The 24,197-nt window shown below is 45.0% G+C and overlaps 1 protein-coding gene across 2 annotated transcripts in view; it reads left to right on the forward strand.

The window, feature by feature from the left end:
• Positions 1 to 24,197, forward strand: part of SLC12A7 (solute carrier family 12 member 7) — a 1,179,416-nt gene that overhangs the window by 927,996 nt on the left and 227,223 nt on the right. Inside the window, exons 21-22 of one of the 2 annotated variants that reach the window (XM_075315005.1) lie at positions 17,069 to 17,176; positions 23,390 to 23,506. In XM_075315005.1, coding sequence (XP_075171120.1) covers positions 17,069 to 17,176; positions 23,390 to 23,506 — 225 coding nt within the window. The remainder of the gene's footprint in view (positions 1 to 17,068; positions 17,177 to 23,389; positions 23,507 to 24,197) is intronic. The other variant, XM_075315006.1, reaches the window with a different exon arrangement.

A 24,197-nucleotide genomic window follows, 5' to 3' on the forward strand; every position in this document is an offset into this window, starting at 1 on the left:
AAGTGCTCAATAAACATCTAGATAAATTCCATGAGGGTCTAGTTTCCAAAATGGGGTCACTTGTGGGGGAGCTCCATTGTTTAGGCACCTCAGGGGGTCTCCAAACGCAACATCGCATCTGATAATTATTCCAGACAATTTTGCTTTCAAAAATTCAAATGATGCTCCTTCTCTTCCGAGCCTTGCCGTGCGCCCAAACAATTGATTTCCCCACATATGAGATATCGGTGTACTCAGGAGAAATTGCACAATTAATTTTATGGTGCATTTTTCCTGATACCCTTGTGAAAATGCTAAATTTTATGGCTAAAAAAGTAAAATTTTCATTTTTTCCTTCCACATTGCTTTGGTTGCTGTAAAGCTCCTAAAGGGTTAATAAACTTTTTGGATGTAGTTTTGAGCAGTGTGAGGGGTGCAGATTTTAGAATGGGGTCACTTTTGGGTATTTTCTGCCACCTAGGCCTCTCAAAGTCACTTCAAATGTGATGCGGTACCTAAAAAATTTTTTTTCTAAATTTTGTTGGAAAAATGAAAAATTGCTGATGAACTTTGAACCCTTCTAACTTCCTAACGGAAAAAAAATTTGTTTCGAAAATTGCGCTGGTGTAAAGTAGACAAGTGGGAAATGTTATATAGTAACTATTTTGTGTGACATATCTCTCAGATTTATGGGCATAAAATGTCAAATTTTGAAAATTGCAAAATTTTCAAAATTTTTGCCAAATTTCCAAAATTTTTACACATAAACACAAAAATATCGGCCTAAATTTACCATTGACATGAAGTACAATATGTCACGAAAAAACAATCTCAGAAGTGCCAGGATCCGTTGAAGCGTTCCAGAGTTATAACCTGTCAAAGTGACACTGGTCAGAAATGTAAAAAATGGCCAGGTCTTTAAGGTGAAAACAGGCTGGGGGCTGAAGGGGTTAAAAAAGTTTAAAATAAGCAATAAATTTTGTTCAACTTCACAATTGTGTCCCACTTGTTGTTGATTCTTCACTATAACATTAAAATGTTTATCTTTATGTTTGAAGCCTGAAATGTGCAAAAAGGTTGAAAAATTCAAGGGGGCCGAATACTTTCCAAAGACACTCTACATGTCTGGGTAGAAATGATCCAGCTATAAAGGAGGATGGACACAGCCTGATTATAGGGCGGAGTGCTCAATCAAAAAGAGATGTACTATAAATATACAAATAGACTGACCTTCACATCCAACAGGTGGGAACAGGCTCCACCTAAAAACACAATATAAGTACAAAATACATACAGCTGCACTCTAGAATGCTAACAATGAATAAGGGAACTCTGGTATTGCATTACTGCTATAGAAATTAATTCTTATTGTGTTTTCAGCTGGTGCCTGTTCACACCTGTTGGTGTAGCTGTATAAGACATACATACAAACATACATATGTATTTATCATATACACACCATTGGTTGTTAAGTGGTTAAAAGGAACCTGTCACCAAGATTTTCCCTTATAATCTGTGGCCACCACCAGTGAGCTCTTGTATACAGCATTGTAGAATAATGTATATAAGTGTGCAAGATGCTCGGTATAACGTAAAAAAAGAGATTTTATTATACTCACCTGGGAGGCAGTTGGGTCTGATGTAATAATTCAGGGCGCTTGTTATGGTAGTATTGCTATACTGTAGATTATACAATATTTGATGAAACAAGACAGAAGAAGAGTCAACGCCTTTGAAATCTGCTATGGGAGAACAATGCTATCAACATCATGGATGGAAGAAGAACAAAAAATTAATTTTGGAATAAATCAATAAGTCCAGACTTGCCTACCATGGACACATCATACAAAGAGAGCAACCACTGGAGTGTCATGTCTCCACCAGAGTCTGCTCCTGTGACTTCTGCTTTGGTCACCAGGTGCCGCCATATTCCAGCCGTGGGTGGTAATGGTGATAGTGGAGGAGTCAGTACCAGTAGCTCTGGTGAACACAGGCTCTGCCCATCCACTAAGCTGAGTTTCCTTGGGGCCTTTAGTACCACTGGCTGACTGTGAAGGCGTGTGCCCTCCATCTGAAGTAACCACCTTTCAGCCACAGCCAATGGACAGGTGCCACACCCTTATTATTCCTTCTGTCTGCTGGTTGCCGCCAGATATAGTCTGAGTATTCTGCTGGTCTCTGGTTCTCGCGCTTCTCCTGAATGCTGATTTTTGTGTTTTGACCTCTGCCTGTTCTGCCTGTTCACTGACGACTCTCCTGCCTGCCGTGTTTTGTACTCCGCTCCCATCTTTGGTTTGACCTTGGCTTAGTTTCCTGACTACAATCTTTCATGCAGTTTTTGTCCCTTTTTTTACCTCCTGGATTTGACCCTGTCTGACTACTACTCTTTTCTGAACTGCAGCCTTCCATAGGCAGCAATCTCTTGGACCCTGTAGAAAGTCCAGATCTCTGTATAGGGCTTAAAGGGTTTCGGGGTTCTCAGGATTCTGCCGAGTGGGCGGCTAGCCTGTCTCTGACAGCCATCCTGTAGCCGTGGTTCCGGGCAGACGTCACATTATACTGTATCTGGCCCGTTAAACACACACACAAAAACAAAATGGATTTGGTCCAAATGGTGGTAGACCAGGTGCAGAACCTGTCTGGCTTGGTTCAAGGACTTTCAGAGCAAGTAGAAAAACTTGAATCTGCCCAGGTTCAAGTTCCTGCAGCACCTCCCTCATTTCGTCTAGAGCCCCTTCGACTTCAAGGGGGCAAATCACGTCACGGAGATCCTCGATGTCAGATGCAATCGCTACCAGAGCAACAACAGCACCTGAGTGGGCCCCAGGATACTCACTCAGGCACCCAGGTACTCCCTGCTGACCCTGTAAAGTTAATGTTACCTGTCTGTTTGTTTCACCAGGGAAAATCCATGTGGCTACAGGCTTTTGTTGATTTTTGCTCTGCAGCCAATTTCATAGACTCTGTTGTAGCAAAGGATCTGGGCTTGCCTTTGCGGAGACTAACATTTCTGCCATTGATAGTAGTCCTCTCACCTAGGGTGTGGTTAAGGCCGGTTTCAGACGTCCATGTTTAATCAGGTACCAGTCACACGCATGGTTATGGTCATACGTGTGTCATACGTGTGTGACACGTGTGACATCCGTGTTTGCATACGTGTGACAGGTACCGGAGAAAACAAGGGTCTGTGAAATAAAAAGATTTTCCATATTTACCGGCTGTCTCCGGCTCTGCTGCCTCCCGCTTATGACCGCCGCTCATTATATTCATCAATTATTCACCGCACTGAGGACCTGGAAGCCGGAGCATCGCAGGGACAGCGCTGGGAACAGGTGACTATTCTGCAAGCACATGGACATCCAGGAGGTCATCAGACTTCTCAATGAACTCTGATGACATTCTGATGACCCCCCGCGACACCCGCACTACAGCTTCACGGGTTCATCAGAGTTCATTGGGAACTGTGATCATAGTATCATAGTTTTTAAGGTTGAAGGGAGACTCTAAGGGCGGCTTTGCACACTACGACATCGCAGGTGCGATGTCGGTGGGGTCAAATCGAAAGTGACGCACATCCGGCGTCACTTGCGATGTCGTAGTGTGTAAATCCTAGATGATACGATGAACGAGCGCAAAAGCGTCGTTATCGTATCATCGCTGCAGCCTCCGACATTTCCATAATGCCGGTGCAGCGACAGGTGCGATGTTGTTCCTCGCTCCTGCGGCTGCACACATCGCTGTGTGTAAAGCCGCAGGAGCGAGGAATATCACCTTACCTGCCTCCCGGCTGCAATGAGAAGGACGGAGGTGGGCGGGATGTTTACATCCTGCTCATCTCCGCCCCTCCACTTCAATTGGCCGCCTGCCGTGTGACGTCGCTGTGACGCCGCACGACCCGCCCCCTTAGGAAGGTGGCGGGTCGCCGGCCAGAGGGACGTCGCACGGCAGGTATGTGCGTGTGAAACTGCCGTAGTGATAATCGCTATGGCAGCTTTCACTAGATATTGCACGTGCGACGGGGGCGGGACTATCGCTGCAGCATCGGTAACACATTGTTACCGATGTCGCAGCGTGCAAAGCCCGCCTAAGTCCATCTAGTTCAACCCGTAGCCTAACACGTTGATCCAGAGGAAGGCAAAAAAAAAAACCCAATGTGGCAAACAAGTTCCAAAGGGGAAAAAATGTCCTTCCTGACTCCACATCCGGCAATCAGACTAGTTCCCTGGATCAATACCTTGTCATAAAATCTAATATACATAACTGGTGATATTAAATTTTTCAAGAAAGGCATCCAGGCTCTGGATGAGTCTCTGATGCTGTCCCCGCGATGATCCGGCTTCCAGGTTCTCACTACACACTCACACACACACACACACACATTCTCTGCTGTATACTCACCCAGCAATGCGGTCCCCGGCACTGAAGTCCCCAGCGCTTCTCCGGCTTCCAGCTCCACATGGCATTGAATATTCATTGAGTATAATGAGCAGGGGTCAGGAGTAGAGATGAGCGAACCGGTCCCGATTCGGCTCGAGGTCGGTTCGCCGAAGGGAGGTCCCGTTCGAGTTCGGCTCGTCGAACGTTCGACGAACCGAACTCAAACTGCATAGGAAACAATGGCAGGCAATCACAAACACATAAAAACACCTAGAAAACACCCTCAAAGGTGTCCAAAAGGTGATGATGGCAAGTTTATCTTGCTGAAACGTGTTGTGATAACAAGAGCTTTATTTGTTTTAATCTAATTGTCACAAATAAAGCATAATTATTCACAAAGAAAACCTGAGATAATAGATCTATTAGCGCTCAAAGGACCGGTTTTATGTATCTACATGCCTTCACTCCCTTAAGGGATTCCGGCTCAGAGCTGCTGAAAGCAATAGATCTTAATCCTCCCAAATAACCCTAGAGGGAAGACAAACGGCCGCAATTAGTTCCAGGATCTTATGAGTCGGGGAACTAGGAACCAGGAGCGGTCATCTCCCCAGGTTCACCCAGCCTAACATCGGATAACGCCAGCCGAGATAACCCACCATCCTCCAGAGGAATTATATGATATCACCGAGGTTGTGCGAGGGCGCACAACTCAATCAGGTGAGCAGTTTTTAATACGCTGTAACAAACTTTGTCCCACGGGTGCTTCTCATATGCGCTATCTTTATTTTCAGCAAAAGGTGACAACTCACAACACAACACAAACACATGGGAAAGTGACAAGGACATATACTCATGCGAAAACAAAACAGCTGGACAAGGAAAAAGAGGAGGACACACAGATATAGGCATGGCACGCCCTTCTAAAATCATGTAAAACACCGCAAGGTGACTCCAAGCGTAGTCTCCCTTTTTTCCAAAAATTGCGCCCCACACACACCCACCCCTTCAGTGGCAGCAGTTGTGCCCCAGTTGTACAATTCACAGCTAGATTTGCATCAAGCACATTCAAAAATACGCCATTCTTATCCGTCCCCAGGATGACACCGGTGTAGGTAGCAAAGTCTTTCCTGATCCCAGCTCTGTTCATCTTGGCTTCTTTTAAAAACACAGCAAGCAAGGGTTACTCCAAGCGGAGTCTCCCTTTTTTCCAAAAATTGGGCCCCACACACACCCCATCAGTGGCAGCACTTGTGCCCTAGTTGCAAACATGATGTTTTGATTTGCATCAAGCACATTCAAAAATACGGCCTAATTAACCGTCCCCAGGATGACACCAGGGTAGGTTGCAAAGTCTTTCCTGATCCCAGCTCTGTTCATCTTGGCTTCTTTTAAAAACACAGCAAGCAAGGGTTACTCCAAGCGGAGTCTCCCTTTTTTCCAAAAATTGGGCCCCACACACACCCACCCCTTCAGTGGCAGCAGTTGTGCCCCAGTTGTACAATTCACAGCTAGATTTGCATCAAGCACATTCAAAAATACGCCATTCTTATCCGTCCCCAGGATGACACCGGGGTAGGTAGCAAAGTCTTTCCTGATCCCAGCTCTGTTCATCTTGGCTTCTTTTAAAAACACAGCAAGCAAGGGTTACTCCAAGCGGAGTCTCCCTTTTTTCCAAAAATTGGGCCCCACACACACCCCATCAGTGGCAGCACGTGTGCCCTAGTTGCAAACATGATGTTTTGATTTGCATCAAGCACATTCAAAAATACGGCCTAATTAACCGTCCCCAGGATGACACCAGGGTAGGTAGCAAAGTCTTTCCTGATCCCAGCTCTGTTCATCTTGGCTTCTTTTAAAAACACAGCAAGCAAGGTTTACTCCAAGCGGAGTCTCCCTTTTTTCCAAAAATTGGGCCCCACACACACCCCATCAGTGGCAGCACTTGTGCCCTAGTTGCAAACATGATGTTTTGATTTGCATCAAGCACATTCAAAAATACGGCCTAATTAACCGTCCCCAGGATGACACCAGGGTAGGTAGCAAAGTCTTTCCTGATCCCAGCTCTGTTCATCTTGGCTTCTTTTAAAAACACAGCAAGCAAGGGTTACTCCAAGCGGAGTCTCCCTTTTTTCCAAAAATTGGGCCCCACACACACCCACCCCTTCAGTGGCAGCAGTTGTGTCCCAGTTGTACAATTCACAGCTAGATTTGCATCAAGCACATTCAAAAATACGCCATTCTTATCAGTCCCCAGGATGACACCGGGGTAGGTAGCAAAGTCTTTCCTGATCCCAGCTCTGTTCATCTTGGCTTCTTTTAAAAACACAGCAAGCAAGGGTTACTCCAAGCGGAGTCTCCCTTTTTTCCAAAAATTGGGCCCCACACACACCCCATCAGTGGCAGCACGTGTGCCCTAGTTGCAAACATGATGTTTTGATTTGCATCAAGCACATTCAAAAATACGGCCTAATTAACCGTCCCCAGGATGACACCAGGGTAGGTAGCAAAGTCTTTCCTGATCCCAGCTCTGTTCATCTTGGCTTCTTTTAAAAACACAGCAAGCAAGGTTTACTCCAAGCGGAGTCTCCCTTTTTTCCAAAAATTGGGCCCCACACACACCCCATCAGTGGCAGCACTTGTGCCCTAGTTGCAAACATGATGTTTTGATTTGCATCAAGCACATTCAAAAATACGGCCTAATTAACCGTCCCCAGGATGACACCAGGGTAGGTAGCAAAGTCTTTCCTGATCCCAGCTCTGTTCATCTTGGCTTCTTTTAAAAACACAGCAAGCAAGGGTTACTCCAAGCGGAGTCTCCCTTTTTTCCAAAAATTGGGCCCCACACACACCCACCCCTTCAGTGGCAGCAGTTGTGTCCCAGTTGTACAATTCACAGCTAGATTTGCATCAAGCACATTCAAAAATACGCCATTCTTATCCGTCCCCAGGATGACACCGGGGTAGGTAGCAAAGTCTTTCCTGATCCCAGCTCTGTTCATCTTGGCTTCTTTTAAAAACACAGCAAGCAAGGGTTACTCCAAGCGGGGTCTCCCTTTTTTCCAAAAATTGGGCCCCACACACACCCCATCAGTGGCAGCACTTGTGCCCTAGTTGCAAACATGATGTTTTGATTTGCATCAAGCACATTCAAAAATACGGCCTAATTAACCGTCCCCAGGATGACACCAGGGTAGGTAGCAAAGTCTTTCCTGATCCCAGCTCTGTTCATCTTGGCTTCTTTTAAAAACACAGCAAGCAAGGTTTACTCCAAGCGGAGTCTCCCTTTTTTCCAAAAATTGGGCCCCACACACACCCACCCCTTCAGTGGCAGCAGTTGTGCCCCAGTTGTACAATTCACAGCTAGATTTGCATCAAGCACATTCAAAAATACGCCATTCTTATCCGTCCCCAGGATGACACCGGGGTAGGTAGCAAAGTCTTTCCTGATCCCAGCTCTGTTCATCTTGGCTTCTTTTAAAAACACAGCAAGCAAGGGTTACTCCAAGCGGAGTCTCCCTTTTTTCCAAAAATTGGGCCACACAGACACCCCATCAGTGGCAGCACTTGTGCCCTAGTTGTACACTTCACAGCTAGATTTGCATCAAGCACATTCCAAATCCACAAGCATTTACTCTCCCCAGGATGACACAGGGGTAGTAAATTCCTTCTGGATCCATGACTTGTTCATTTTGATGAACGTCAGTCTGTCCACATTGTCACTGGACAGACGCGTGCGCTTATCTGTCAGCACACACCCAGCAGCACTGAAGACACGTTCAGAGACAACGCTGGCAGCTGGACACGACAAAATCTCCAAGGCGTAACTGGATAGCTCTGGCCATTTTTCTAGATTTGAAGCCCAAAAGGAGCAAGGCTCCATTTGCAAACTCATGGCATCGATGTTCATTTGGAGATACTCCTGTATCATTCTCTCCAGCCGTTGACTATGTGTCAGACTTGTTGTCTCTGGTGGCCTTGCAAAGGAGGGTCTAAAAAAATTATGAAAAGATTCCATAAAATTGCTGTTACCAGCACCAGATACGGTCCTACTGGTACGGGTAGACTGTTGAAGATGACGAGACCGTCCCATGTTTGTCAAGTTACAACTGGGAGATTCACTCCCTGCACCTGCACGGTTGTTTGGTGGAAAAGCCGATCTAAGATCGAGTAACCGCTTCTGCTGATACTCCTGCATACGTGCGTCCCTTTCTATGGCTGGAATTATGTCACAAAATTTGGACTTGTACCGGGGATCTAATAGTGTGGCAAGCCAGTAGTCATCATCACTTCTAATTTTGACAATACGAGGGTCATGTTGGAGGTAGTGCAACAAGAAGGCACTCATGTGTCTTGCGCAGCCATGCGGACCAAGTCCACGCTGTGTTTGTGGCATAGAGGTGCTAACCGTTCTTTCTTCCTCTGACATCTCCCCCCAACCTCTTTCAACTGAAATTTGACCAAGGTCTCCCTCATCTGCTGAGTCTTCCATGTCCATGGACAGTTCGTCCTCCATTTCTTCATGTTCTCCTGCACCTTCCTCAACATCTCGCCTGCTACCATGCGCCCTTGTTGATCCCTGTCCCCCATGGTCCCATGCCTGGCGCCTTGGTGATGATGAACGTCTGGACCTTGGTGATGTTGTTGTGTCTTGCGCATATGAATCCTCCTGTAGTTCATCCCCTTCCTGTTGTCCCACCCCCTGACTCCGAATAGTGTTTAGCGTGTGCTCCAGCATGTAAATGACTGGAATCGTCATGCTGATAATGGCATTGTCAGTGCTAAACATATTCGTCGCCATGTCGAAACTGTGCAGAAGGGTGCATAGGTCCTTGATCTGAGACCACTCCATCATGGTGATCTGCCCCACCTCTGCATCTCGTTGGCCCAGGCTATACATCATGACATATTGCACCAGGGCTCGGCGGTGCTGCCACAGTCGCTGTAACATGTGGAGAGTTGAATTCCAGCGTGTCGCCACATCGCATTTCAGGCGATGAACCGGCAGGCCGAAAGACTTCTGGAGCGATGCAAGTCGCTCAGCTGCGGCGCTTGAACGGCGGAAGTGAGCAGACAGTTTTCGTGCCCTGTTCAGAAGGCTATCTAGGCCGGGATATTGTGTTAAAAATTGCTGGACGACAAGGTTCAACACGTGAGCCATACAAGGTACGTGTGTCACCTTGCCCAGGCGAAGGGCCGCACCCAGGTTTGCAGCATTGTCGCACACGGCCTTACCAGGCTGCAGGTTGAGTGGAGACAACCATTTATTAAACTCGGACCGCAGAGCTGACCACAACTCCTCAGCTGTGTGACTCTTATTCCCAAGACATGTCAAGCTAAAGAACGCCTGATGCCGTTGCGCTCTGCTGCCAGCATAGTAATGAGGGGTGCGTGATTCCTTCTGCGCAGTGAGAACGCTGGTGGCCTGACCAGGCAGGCTTGGGGCGGAGGTGGAGGAGCCAGATGAGGTGGAGGATGCAGAAGCAGTGGCGGAACTTGGACAGACAGAGGATTGACACACAAGTCGTGGGGACGGCAAGACTTGTGCAGCAGACCCTTCACCATCTATCACCATAGTTACCCAGTGCCCAGTCAGCGACATGTAACGTCCCTGTCCATGCTTACTGGTCCAAGTATCGGTGGTGAAATGCACCCGTTGACACACAGAGTTTCTCAAGGAAGCGGTGATGTTGTGTGCGACATGCTGGTGTAGCGCAGGCACACCTTTCTTAGAGAAGTAATGGCGACTAGGCATCTGGTACTGGGGCACAGCGACAGACATAAGGTCTCTAAAATCCTGTGTGTCCACTAGGCGGAAAGGCAGCATTTCGGTAGCCAACAGCTTACAGAGGGATAGAGTCAACCTCTTAGCTTTGTCATGGGTCGCAGGAAGTGGCCTTTTATTTGACCACATCTGAGGGACAGAGATCTGGCTGCTGTGTGTAGACGGTGTTGAGTAGGGTGTCCCTGGAAAAATGCAGGTTTGTGAGGAAAGTGCAGGCGGAGACATGATGTTGCCTTCATCCAACGTTGGTGCTATCGATGTCTGAGAGAGCTGTACACACTCACTTGTTTCCCCTTCCAAACCAACTGACGACCTACCAAGCAAACTGCCTGTTGCGGTTACAGTGGTGGAAGTTGTGGGTGGAAAAACAGGTGTGACAGCTGTCCCCAGAGTCCTAGAAGATGACGAGCGCGCGGATGCACTGGAATGGGCAGGCGGTGGATGGTTCGCTCCGCTAGGCCGCATTGCAGCACGGTGAGCTTCCCACCGGGCCATATGATATTTATTCATGTGACGATTCATGGAAGAAGTTGTCAAACTGCTGAGATTTTGACCTCTACTAAGAGAACCATGACAAATTTTACAGATCACATAATTTGGGCGATCTTTTTCTATGTCAAAAAAGGACCAGGCTAGGCAAGGCTTAGAGGCCATGCGACCTGTTGATCCACCCCGAATAATGCTCAGAGGCAGAGTGGTGGCTGAGGATGCAGTTGTAGACGTGCTACCAGTACTCCGACTGTGTCCAGGAAGGCGCAAGGTAACTTCGTCATCAGTTGCATCCTCCTCCACCACCTCTGTTGACCTCCTCGAGTGCCTGACTGTGGGTTGACAGTAGGTGGGATCTAGAACTTCATCATCAATTGTTGTGTTTGCACTCCCCTCCCCCTCAGACCGAGCCTCTTCTTGCCCTGACCGAATATTTAAGTTGTCATCCCAATCGGGTATCTGCGTCTCATCTTCATCAGTATGTTCCTCATTGTCTATAACCACAGGTGTTACAGTTTGTGACAAAGGGTCAACATTATGCTCAGAAACTTGGTCCTCACGGCCTGAATCAGAGTCACAAAGGTTCTGGGCATCACTGCAGACCATTTCCTGATCTGTACTCACTGTAGCGTGGGAGCAGACCTCTGATTCCCAGGCTATAGTGTGACTGAACAGCTCTGCAGACTCAGCCATCTCAGTTCCACCATACTGTGCAGGGCTGATGGAGACTTCAGAGCTGGGAGAAAGCAAGTTTGATTGGGATGACAACTCAGAGGACTGGTGTTTTTTGGATGCGGTACTTGAAGTGGCTGAGAGGGCTCTTGTTGGACCACTTGAGATCCATTCAAGCATTTTCCTTTTTTGGCCATCATCTACCTTTGTTCCTGTTGTTCGTGTCCGTAAAAAAGGGAGCACATCGGATTGTCCACGGTAAGTAGTAGACATCTTACTTTTGCTGGTAGATGGTCTATCTTCAGCAGATGATAATGGAGCTTTGCCACCTTCCCCACGGACAAAACCTTTTTTGCCTTTTCCACCACGCCTCTTCCCCTTTCCACCAGCATCAGTCATTTTGCCACTCATGTTGATTGCGACAAGATTGTGCACTGAAAATGTGGTAGTAAAAATTGAGAGGTGGTGTAGATTGCAGTGGTGGTCTAGCTTTATTAACAGCAGAATAATAAAGAATAAATATCCCTGACAATGCAACTACGGCCCTTAAACTTGCAGCAAAAATTGCTAGTATAATGGCTTAGTTATAATGAGTTGGAGTGTGCAATGCAGGCAGAGGTGCTGCAAATGTCTTTGCACTAGTGGGACTATAGCAAAGTCCAATAGCCACGTTTAGGATGCCACTAGGTACACTGAGTGTTTGCTAGTATAATGGCTTAGTTATAATGAGTTGGAGTGTGCAATGCAGGTAGAGGTGCTGCAAATGTCTTTGCACTAGTGGGACTATAGCAAAGTCCAATAGCCACGTTTAGGATGCCACTAGGTACACTGAGTGTTTGCTAGTATAATGGCTTAGTTATAATGATTTGGAGTGTGCAATGCAGGTAGAGGTGCTGCAAATGTCTTTGCACTAGTGGGACTATAGCAAAGTCCAATAGCCACGTTTAGGATGCCACTAGGTACACTGAGTGTTTGCTAGTATAATGGCTTAGTTATAATGAGTTGGAGTGTGCAATGCAGGTAGAGGTGCTGCAAATGTCTTTGCACTAGTGTGACTAGACAACAGTCCAATAGCCACGTTTAGGATGCCACTAGGTACACTGAGTGTTTGCTAGTATAATGGCTTAGTTATAATGAGTTGGAGTGTGCAATGCAGGTAGAGGTGCTGCAAATGTCTTTGCACTAGTGTGACTAGACAACAGTCCAATAGCCACGTTTAGGATGCCACTAGGTACACTGAGTGTTTGCTAGTATAATGGCTTAGTTATAATGAGTTGGAGTGTGCAATGCAGGCAGAGGTGCTGCAAATGTCTTTGCACTAGTGGGACTATAGCAAAGTCCAATAGCCACGTTTAGGATGCCACTAGGTACACTGAGTGTTTGCTAGTATAATGGCTTAGTTATAATGAGTTGGAGTGTGCAATGCAGGTAGAGGTGCTGCAAATGTCTTTGCACTAGTGTGACTAGACAACAGTCCAATAGCCACGTTTAGGATGCCACTAGGTACACTGAGTGTTGGCTAGTATAATGGCTTAGTTATAATGAGTTGGAGTGTGCAATGCAGGCAGAGGTGCTGCAAATGTCTTTGCACTAGTGTGACTAGACAACAGTCCAATAGCCACGTTTAGGATGCCACTAGGTACACTGAGTGTTTGCTAGTATAATGGCTTAGCTATAATGAGTTGGAGTGTGCAATGCAGGCAGAGGTGCTGCAAATGTCTTTGCACTAGTGGGACTATAGCAAAGTCCAATAGCCACGTTTAGGATGCCACTAGGTACACTGAGTGTTTGCTAGTATAATGGCTTAGTTATAATGAGTTGGAGTGTGCAGAGGACAGGAGGGTACAGTGCCAGGATTGTGGGGCTCTTGGTAGAGGAAAGGAAGCCTGCCTTTCTATTCCCTCCTAATGGGGAAAGGCAGCGAGGAAATCCCTGACCTTTGCTACACAGACGCTGTCGCTGTTTTCAGGACCTGTCACCCATGGCTCTGACCCTGCCGGTACGAGCCCTTAAAAGGACTGATGGAAAGTGCTATCCCTATGCTTTCCAGCGCTGTGTATGGAGCTCATACAGCTGTATCAGCGATAGGACTCAGGACGGAGCTGCGCCAGTGATGTCTGACACCAAGGACGCAGAAGAGATAATGGCGTCCTGGAGGAAAATGTCCGGTTTTATAATGCAGGGACATGTGACATAGACATCCTATCACACATGCCGTTGCTTCTCTGGCTAAAAGTCCACTTAGCTGTGTGTGTGTCTGGGATTGGCTGACATGCTGGCCCGCCCCACAAGACGCGCGCGCTTAGGGAAGGAAGACTAGGAAAAAAAATGGCGATCGCCATTATACAAACAGCAGTGATCTGAAGGCGCTGTTCACGCACACTATACACTGAAATGTCATAATAGTGTGAGTCACAGAGTGACTTACACTATTACAGCGGAAAGCCAGCTAGGAATTAGCTGTTTTTTTGCTGCTAGAACCGTTCTCGAACATATCTAGAACTATCGAGCTTTTGCAAAAAGCTCGAGTTCTAGTTCGATCTCGAACAGCCCCCAAAATCACTCGAGCCTAGAACTGGAGAACCTCGAACCGCGCTCAACTCTAGTCAGGAGCGGGAGGCAGCAGAGCCGGAGACATCATCGCTAGAGAGAGGTAAATGTAGAAAATATTTTTATTAAAAAGACCCATGTTTTCTCCGGTATGTGTTACACTGATGTCACAGGGATCACATCAGTGTGTGATCTGTGTGACACCCGTGCTGCCGGAGAAAAAACGGACATGCCTGCGTGTGTGCATGCGTGGTCATGAGAGGTCACACGGTCCATGTGAAAACACGGCCGTATGAGTAACAGCAAATAATAACATGGGTACCTGTGGCATCTGTGTTAAAAACAGATGTCACACGTACCTGAAACACGGACGTCTGAAACCAGCCTAAGTGTGTAACTCAGGAGGTTTCCATGCTTGTTAGAGCTTTGCATTTAGACTCTATCATTTTTTGTTCTTGAGAACCTGTTGTCAGCAGTGGTATTGGGTATGCCATGGCTGCGCAACCATAACCCCGTCATAGACTGGCACCAGGGTGAAATTGTACGCTGGAGCCCTGAGTGTCAGGAGACATGTATGTCTTTATCTATTAACCTGACTGGAGCTGAACCTGTCTTCTTACCTCATGCATTCAGGGATTTTGCTGATGTGTTTTCTGTGTCAGAATCTGAAAAATTACCTCCACACAGAGATTTTGATTGTCCCATAGATTTTGTCCCCAATTCCCAACTTCCCAAGGGTAAAATTTATAATCTTTCTGATCCAGAGCGTCAGGCCATGAAAGATTATACAGCAGACAGCCTGAAGAAAAGGGTTTATTAGCCGGTCCAGGTCACCAGTCGGCACTGGATTCTTTTCTGTTGATAAAAAGATGGTGGTCTCAGACTTTGTATTGACTATCGCGAACTGAATGCTATTACTGTAAAGAATCAGTACCCTCTGCCACTCATCCCCGATCCCTAGAACTAGCTCATAGGAGCCCAGTGGTTCACAAAACTTGATCTCAGAAGTGCATATAACCTAACTCACATCAAAGAAGGAGATGAGTGGAAAACGGCCTTGCAGCATTTCCTTGGGTTTACAAATTATTACTGCAAGTTTATTAGAAATGTTTCCAAAATCGCCAAAACCCTCACCAATTTCACTAAATTGGGGCGGATGTGGTTAATTGGAAGTCAGAGGCAATCCATGCTCTCTCTGAATTAGAAAAATGTTTTTCCTTAGACTCGATTCTGGTTCAGCCTGACCTTATGCGTCCTTTTATTGTAGAAGTCGATGCATAAGAGGTTGGAGTGGGAGTGGTGCTTTCACAAGGTACTCCGTCTCTCACTCAAATTTTTCCTTGTGCCTTCTTTTCCCGCAAGTTTTCTTCCACAGAGAGAAATTATGACATTGGTAATTGTGAGCTATTGACAATAAAATGGGCCTTTGAGGAATGGTGCCACTTCCTCGAACACGCCAAACATAAGGTCACAGTTATCACAGACCATAAGAATCTCACTTATTTAGAGTCTGCTAGGAAACTCAATCCTAGGCAAGCCAGGTGGGCATTGTTCTTCTCCAGATTTAATTTTGTGGTAACGTTCCGGCCTGGTACAAAGAACATAAGAGCAGGTGCAATTTCCCGTAGCTTCTGTCCCTCTCGGTCTGAAAACTTTGAACCAGTTCCTATTTTATTTTAGCTAAAGGCATTATTGTATCATCTGTTTCCTTAGATATGGTAGAAGAGATCCGAGATCCGTAATACTCAAGACCAAAACTACTCCTAACATTAAACTGTAAACTGTTTGTCACTTCACCTACGTTTACTTTAGGAGTCCCACAATTCTGTCCTTGTAGGTCATCCTTTATAGGCAATACCCTCTGACTCGTAACCAGGAATTTTTGGTGGCCAACAGTAGCGAAGGATTGTAAGTAATATGTACTGGCTTGTGAAACTTATGCTCGAGCTAAGGCACCCCGTAACCATCATGCTGGATTTCTCCAGTCCCTACCTACTCTAGGAAGTCCTTGGCCCCATCTCTCCATGGACTTCATCACTGACCTTCCACCCTCGGAAGGGAAGACTTGTATCTGGGTAGTAGTGGATAGATTCAGCAAACAGTGTCATTTTGTTCCTCTGTCTGGATTACCTAAAGTAATTCTGAAACTCTAAACAGGTTGTTCAATAGGCATATTGTTCGGTTACACGGGGTTCCGGAAAATATAGTTTCTGACCGAGGAACACAATTCGTCTCAAAATTCTGGAGGACTTTTTATAAAAAGATTAATATGGAGTTATCTTTTTCATCTGCCTACCACCCAGAGACGACTGGTCAGACTGAACGTTCTAATCAAACCCCAGAACAATATCACCGGTGTTTTGTGTCCGACCATCAGTCTGACTGGAAGAATTACTGCCGCTAGCTGAGTTTGCCATCAATAACCAGTATCAAGAATCCATGTAGACTACCCCCTTTTTTTACAATTTTGGATTGCATCCAAGATTTGGTTCTTTTTGTTCCACTGCAGTGGATACTCCTGAGGCTGAAAAAACAGTGGACAAACTGAAAGTTATCTGGTTTGACCTTGGCTTGGTTTCCTGATAACGATCTTGCTTGCCACATTTGTCCCTTTTTGTTCCGCCTGGTTTTGACTCTGCCTGACTACTACTCTTCTCTGGACTGCAGCCTTCTATAGGCAGCGATCTCTTGGACCCTGTAGTAATTCCAGATCCCTTTATAGGGGTTAAGGGGTTTTGGCGTTCTTGGGATTCTGCTAAGTGGGCGGCTAGCCTCTAGCCTATCCATGACAGCCATCCTGTGGCCGTGGTTCCTGACAGATGTCACATGGAGAAAAACATCAAGGTTGGAAGAATAGAAGGAACAAGGCAAAGCGGAAGACCAGGGACCCGATGGCTTGATACTATAATGAAAATGGTAAAGAAGACATTGGTGGACCTGACTAGGTTGCAAAAGATCGATCTTCCTACAGAGCGTTCATCCATCAAGTTGCCATGGCTTGAGATTGAGTTAAAGGCCATTGAATGATAGTTGAAAGTTGAAGGTGAAATGCTATGCAATGTGTAGAACAGTAATGAATTTGTTCACTTCCACAGTTATGGTTATTTGTAGCAGATGCCACTTTATGACTATGCCTTACATAGTAATATACATTGTCACTAAATTGATTTACTTGTTCTTATGTAAATCTATTTGGTTTATGTTTGTTTGTTTTTTCAGTTTGAAAATGACATTTCTGCCTTTACATATGAGAAAACTTTAATGATGGAACAGAGATCACAAATGCTTAAGCAGATGCAACTGTCTAAGAATGAACGAGAGAGAGAGGTAAGCTTATTGAGATATGTGGATGATGTATTTATTTAATCAGCAAGGGATTTAAATTTTTGGGGGGATTTGATATTTCAATGTTTGTTTCTGGACACTGGGATAGCATATCTGTGTAGATGCCTAGGAAATGAACACTCCCAGTCCTCAATCACAAGCCTGTTTTTTTTTTTTATTTCTTTTTTTTGTCACAGTGACATGTAACATTAGTTGCTAACCAGTTTGGACAGCATAGCCTATTATTGGTAAATTTGGAGCTAAGAAATGTTTAACCAGGCTTAGGCTGATAATTGTGCAGAACAGTCAGATTCCCAGTGAGCTGGCCAGTCAGATGACCGCTAGCTTTCAAATGCAGGAAGGCAGATGCTTGATTGTGTAAGCTCCTGGTACTATTGAGGGCCAGAGGGTACAGCAGAAGGAGGAAAGATGGTACTGCCGAGTGTGATTGTGATGAGAGATTCTATGACTTCTGCAGAGTGAGGTTTGTTGTGACTTTTGTGAGGAGGGAACTGGTGTGACTATAGGAATGGGAACTGAAATCATACCTGTGTGTATAGATAAAATTGCATGTATGTGTTTGTATATAAAATCATACCTGTGTGTATATAAAACATGTGTGCATGTATATAAGATCATACTTGTGTATAGATAACGTTGTACATGCATATATGATCCTACCTGTGTGTGTACAACGTTGTACATGTGTGTATGTTATCCTACCTGTGTGTATATAAAATTGTATGTGTGTATATATGATCTTACTTGTACTGTATGTGTATATAATGTTGAATCTGTGTAGATATATGTAATCCTACCTGTGTGTATGTAACATTGTATGTGTGTATGTATACAGTCATATGAAAAAGTTTGGGCACCCCTATTAATGTTAACCTTTTTTCTTTATAACAATTTGGATTTTTGCAACAGCTATTTCAGTTTCATGTATCTAATAACTGATGGACTCAGTAATATTTCTGGATTGAAATGAGGTTTATTGTAGTAAAAGAAAATGTGGAATCCGCATTTAAACAAAATTTGACCGGTGCAAAAGTATGGGCACCCTTATCAATTTCTTGATTTGAACACTCCTAACTACTTTTTACTGACTTACTAAAGTACTAAATTGGTTTTGTAACCTCATTGAGCTTTGAACTTCATAGGCAGGTGTATCCAATCATGAGAAAAGGTATTTAAGGTGGCCACTTGCAAGTTGTTCTCCTATTTCAATCTCCTATGAAGAGTGGCATCATGGGCTCTTCAAAACAACTCTCAAATGATCTGAAAACAAAGATTATTCAACTTAGTTGTTCAGGGGAAGGATACAAAAAGTTGTCTCAGAGATTTAAACTGTCAGTTTCCACTGTGAGGAACATATTAAGGAAATGGAAGAACACAGGTACAGTTCTTGTTAAGCCCAGAAGTGGCGGGCCAAGAAAAATATCAGAAAGGCAGAGAAGAAAAATGGTGAGAACAGTCAAGGACAATCCACAGACCACCTCCAAAGACCTGCAGCATCATCTTGCTGCAGATGGTGTCAATGTGCATCGGTCAACAATACAGCGCACTTTGCACAAGGAGAAGCTGTATGGGAGAGTGATGCGAAAGAAGCAGTTTCTGCAAGCACGCCACAAACAGAGTCGCCTGAGGTATGCAAAAGCACATTTGGACAAGACAGTTACATTTTGAAAGAAGGTCCTGTGGACTGATGAAACAAAGATTGAGTTGTTTGGTCATACAAAAAGGCGTTATGCATGGAGGCAAAAAACCACGACATTCCAAGAAAAGCACTTGCTACCCACAGTAAAATTTGGTGCAGGTTCCATCATGCTTTGGGGCTGTGTGGCCAATGCCGGCACCGGGAATCTTGTTGAAGTTGAGGGTCGCATGGATTCAACTCTGTATCAGCAGATTCTTGACAATAATGTGCAAGAATCAGTGACGAAGTTGAAGTTACGCAGGGGATGGATATTTCAGCAAGACAATGATCCAAAACACCGCTCTAAATCTACTAAGGCATTCATGCAGAGGAACAATTACAATGTTCTGGAATGGCCATCCCAGTCCCCAGACCTGAATATCATTGAACATCTGTGGGATGATTTGAAGCATGCTGTGCATGCTCGTCGACCGTCAAACTTAACTGAACTGGAGTTGTTTTGTAAACAGGAATGGTGAAATATACCTTCATCCAGGAACTCATTAAAAGCTACAGGAAGCGACTAGAGGCTGTTATTTTTGCAAAAGGAGGATCTACAAAATATTAATGTCACTTTTATGTTGAGGTGCCCATACTTTTGCATCGGTCAAATTTTGTTTAAATGCAGATTGCACATTTTCTGTTAGTACAATAAACCTCATTTCAATCCAGAAATATTACTGAGTCCATCAGTTATTAGATATATGAAACTGAAATAGCTGTTGCAAAAACCCAAATTGTTATAAAGAAAAAAGGTTAACATTAATACTGGTGCCCAAACTTTTTCATATGACTGCATACAAACACTATTTGCCCGAAGGGAAACAAGAGGTACCCTAACTAAAGACCTAATCAAATAAACTTTATTAAATTATATAAATGGACAAGGATTAAAATTGGCAGGTTGGAGACCAATTCCGTATTGGATGAGTGCGGCCGTGGACCGACACTGCTATGGATAATTTCCTAAATGTAATATGGCTGGCTATCACCTACACTACCTGTTAAAAACTACCTAACAGCTAATAGCCTCCCTGACATGTTTTGCCATGACTGGCTTCATCAGGGGGCTGAGGCTATAGAACGCTGAAAACCGGTTACATCCCCTTTTAAAACCTCTGATGGTGACCTCACCATAGGGCTACCAATAATGGTGGACTCCAGTGGCCAAATCAAATTCAGGTTAACTTCCATTTACACTTCAATTGGATGTGATCGAACACTATTATGTGTTCTAAGTTATGATTTGCCAATATATCAGTCACTCATAAGTAAGCACCTATCAAGGTGACCGATATAACTCCAGGCATTTCCACAGTTTAGTATGACTTTGTCACCCTCTGTAATAGGGTTGTTAATCAGTCAATCAATAAAGTCCACCATTGAATAGCTTCCCAGCAGGTACGCCTGCCGCCTATCAGAACAAACATTCGGGATCTAAGTTCGATCATGTGACATTCATCTCGTTCACAATGAACTATGGGTAATCCCACAATGAACTATGGGTAATCTCACAGATGTAAACTGAGGATAATCAGGGAAATCGGTTACATAATTATTAGTCCAATACGTTAGATGCTATATAAACTATATATTCTATATTATTATATTATATTCTATATGACATATTCTATGTCACAAAAAGGCTGAAAAAGTAAAACCGTCATTTAAGCTCACAGGTGTTGGGTGCCAACTATCCCAGTGGAGTAGACAATTAGTTGAGGTCGGTTTCCGATAAATATCGGTGTGCACCCCTCCGTTTTCATCAATTCAGATATTAAGGTCCAGAAAGTTAATAGACTTAAGGCCAATCTCAGATGTAAAGAACATGCCTATCTGATTATTGTTGAGGATATGTACAAAATCAGTAAATATCGAGGCTGGTCCGTCCCATAGGATAAGCACATCGTCAATGTACCTACCCCAGAAAATAATATGACTGACAAAAAAGCTCAAATCATCACAAAAAACAAACAACAGTGTCATTATCCTGTACCCTCAGTGTCAGTGTCATTATCCTATACCCGCAGTGTCAGTGTTATTATCTTAAGCTATATGTAATTACTCTTCAGGGGGCCTCTATATGTGATGATAGTACAGGAGAGGCCTCTATGTCTGATGAGAGTACAGGAAGGGCCTCTATATGTGATGATAGTACAGGAGGGGCCTCTATATGTGATGATAGTACAGGAGGGGCCTCTAATTGTGATGATAGTACAGGAGGGGCCTCTATATGTGATGATAGTACAGGAGGGGCCTCAATCTAAATATATGTAAAAAAATAAAAAGCCTGATCTGCCTATACAGCAGTGTTGTCAGAATACACAGAACTAGTAAAGGGTTTATCCAACATGTTAGACTATGTGCGCACATTGCGTTTTTTCTTATGTTTTTGTCACGTTTTAAACTGCACTGTGTCAATGACAAAATGCATGTGTTTTGCTTCCCCAACAAAGTATATGAGAAATCAGAATTTCCATGCGCATGTTGCAGTTTTTTGTCAGCGTTTTGTTGACAAATATTTGTCAAAATCTTTGACAAAAAAAATCAGCATGTCACTTCTTCATTGCGTTTTGTCATCATTTGTTACCCGTTGATTTCTCAATATGAAAACGCACTGTCCAAAACGCAACAAAAACGTGGGGAAAATGCATGCATTTTTACTGCATTTTTTTGTCAAATACAGTGTTTACATTTGTCAAAAGTCTGAAAGGGGGCAGTTTTGTTGTCAAACCGGAACGCAGCGTGCGGACATACCCTAAAACTAATTTGGAAACCATAGTGCGGCTTTTAAATGGCCTCTGTCCCCCATAGAAGGACTGTTCACATTTAGTATAGATGCTCAAGGCTGATTATTACCTGATAATTACCGTATTTTTCGCTTTATAAGACGCACCGGATTATAAGACGCACCCCAAACTTAGACATAAAAAAAGGTAAAAATAGAAAAATGGGGTCCGTCTTATACTCCGGTGTTCTCTTACCGGAGGGGGCAGAAGTGGTGGTCAAGCAGGATCACAGGAGGCAGAGGTTGTGCTGGCAGGCACAGCGGTTCAGTGGCAGCGGGGTCTGTGGTAGCAGGTGCCGTGGCGTCCGTGGTGGCAGGTGCGGTGGCATCCGTGGTGGCAGGCGCGGTGGCGTCCGTGGTGTCAGGAGCCGCGGGGTCCGTGGTGTCAGGAGCCATGGTGGCAAGAGCCGCGGGGTCCGTGGTGGCAGCTCCAGCAGCAGCGGCGGCGAGTGAGTCATGCAGCAGGCTAGTGCAGTGAGTGTCCCAGTGTCCGCGGGCCTAGTTCAAATCATGCCGCTTGGAGCGGCGCATGAGCAGATTGAGTTCTCATCCAAGGGCTCCATCTGCGCACGTGCTGACTTCCGGAGCAGCGCATGCGCAGATGGAGCTCTCATCCAAGAGATCTATCTGCGCACGCACCTGCTCCCGGTGCCAGCATTTGAAACTGGGACTGCGGACAAACTAGGTAACTTGCTGCACAGCTGCCCGCCACGCACGCACAGAGAGGCAGCCAGCAGGCTGCCCGCCCACCCTGCGTACAAGCGGCCGGGTACCTGTGCTTGCTTGCGGGCAGCAGCCGGCTGCCGCCCGCACACAGCTGCCGCCCGCACACAGCACCCGGCTGCCACCGGCACACAGCACCCGACTGCCGCCCGCACACAGCACCCGACTGCCGCCCGCACACAGCCACGGGTTCCTGGCTGGCACCGCACGCAGCCACAGGCACCCGGCTGACCGATCGCCGCACAGACAGGACCCCCAGGTACCGCTAGATTCGGATTATAAGACGCACCCCCCATTTTCCTCCCAAATTTTTGGGAGGAAAAGTGCGTCTTATAAAGCGAAAAATACGGTATGTAAATGTGTGAAGGTGGAAAGAGAAGAGAAATATTCACCAGTCTCCAAATGGAAGAGTGTATGGAGGTTAAGGCTCTATGACTCTATACGGGATTTCCCTATATGGTGGATAGATGGCGGCAGAGGGGCATTAACGTGAGTAAACTTTTCCATCTGAAGATGCTGGGTAACATTTTGTTTCTCTTTGAATATTATTTGGCTGATAGACTCGGGGGGTTTTCAAGGACAAAGAATGTCCGTGTGTAAGAAAAACTGCGACTGATTGTAAATAACAGATTCCATTATTAACTACAATAAATAAGATGCTACAAGAAATCCTGTGATATCTGCAGGGCACAATACAGGTGTCTTCTGCGCACTGTAGAGTTTGCTAAAAGGTGCATGTTATACTGAGAGAAGCCGAAAATGAACAAGTAATAAAAACATTCATAGTAGCTACAGTGTGGGCCCCTAGAGGCAATTTCCCTGGTGGGCCCCTGGCATCCCAGTCCGACCCTGCCTGAGAGGTTCACTTTAACCATTGCATATATTACTGTGTTGTTATATGTGGCTATTGTTCCAACTCTTCTCTGTCTAGGATCGCTATCTGTTGTATTGTCTTTTTAGAACCCTTCTACTATGTAATTTGCGATGGGAAATCTTTATGTCCTAGATACAGAGCATTACAGATGAGTCACGTGGTTCAGTTAGAAGAAAAATCTACTCTATTCCACGACCAGTGGCACAAGACTCCTATTCTCTGCTACCTAATGACAAACCACTAAATGAGGTAGTACGGGCATTGTCATCCCATTGTCGTTTTTTTCTTGGTGAAGGAATTAAAGTGCCAGAGTTCATCCTAACTAAATCATAAAAATGAGTGCTTCTGAAAAGCACTGCAATTATCTGTAGGCTTTAACCATTCATGCACTATTTAAAAAATAATTGTTTTAACTTTGTATTTTTACTTTTGGCTAAAACCTCAAATATATACTGTAGGTACTGTAAATTTTACTTTACCTATTGTTCAAACACAAATGTAAAAAAAATCTGTATTGAATGTAGAGTAATGTGTTAAGTATTTTGTTTTCTTTCTCTAGAGTGTAGTATGATATGACATTGTCATTATTTCTTCTTAATTGATGGCTACATCCAACATGGCTAGTTTGCTGTGAAAAAAAAACTCACCAAAAGGAGACAAGACAGATGATGTATGCACACACAGAATGTGGTGAGCCTTCCTCATAAAGATGGCTGCAGCCCAGGTGCAAGATGCTGATGAACAGCCACTCAAACCTCCACATTAGAGGGGAGGGACGGCTGCTTAGAATAAGACATGCACACTCATAAGGCTTGCTCTGGGAGCCCATCACATAATGAGTGAAATGCACTGTGTCTGAACTGTAACTTATAAATATAGATAAATATCAGCTCAATAAGCCTGCTGCAGTCTCATAGTCCTCCCATAATGGATGATCAGC

This window comes from Anomaloglossus baeobatrachus, chromosome 6 (genome assembly GCF_048569485.1).
Source record: "Anomaloglossus baeobatrachus isolate aAnoBae1 chromosome 6, aAnoBae1.hap1, whole genome shotgun sequence".
In the NCBI taxonomy this organism is placed as follows: domain Eukaryota; kingdom Metazoa; phylum Chordata; class Amphibia; order Anura; family Aromobatidae; genus Anomaloglossus; species Anomaloglossus baeobatrachus.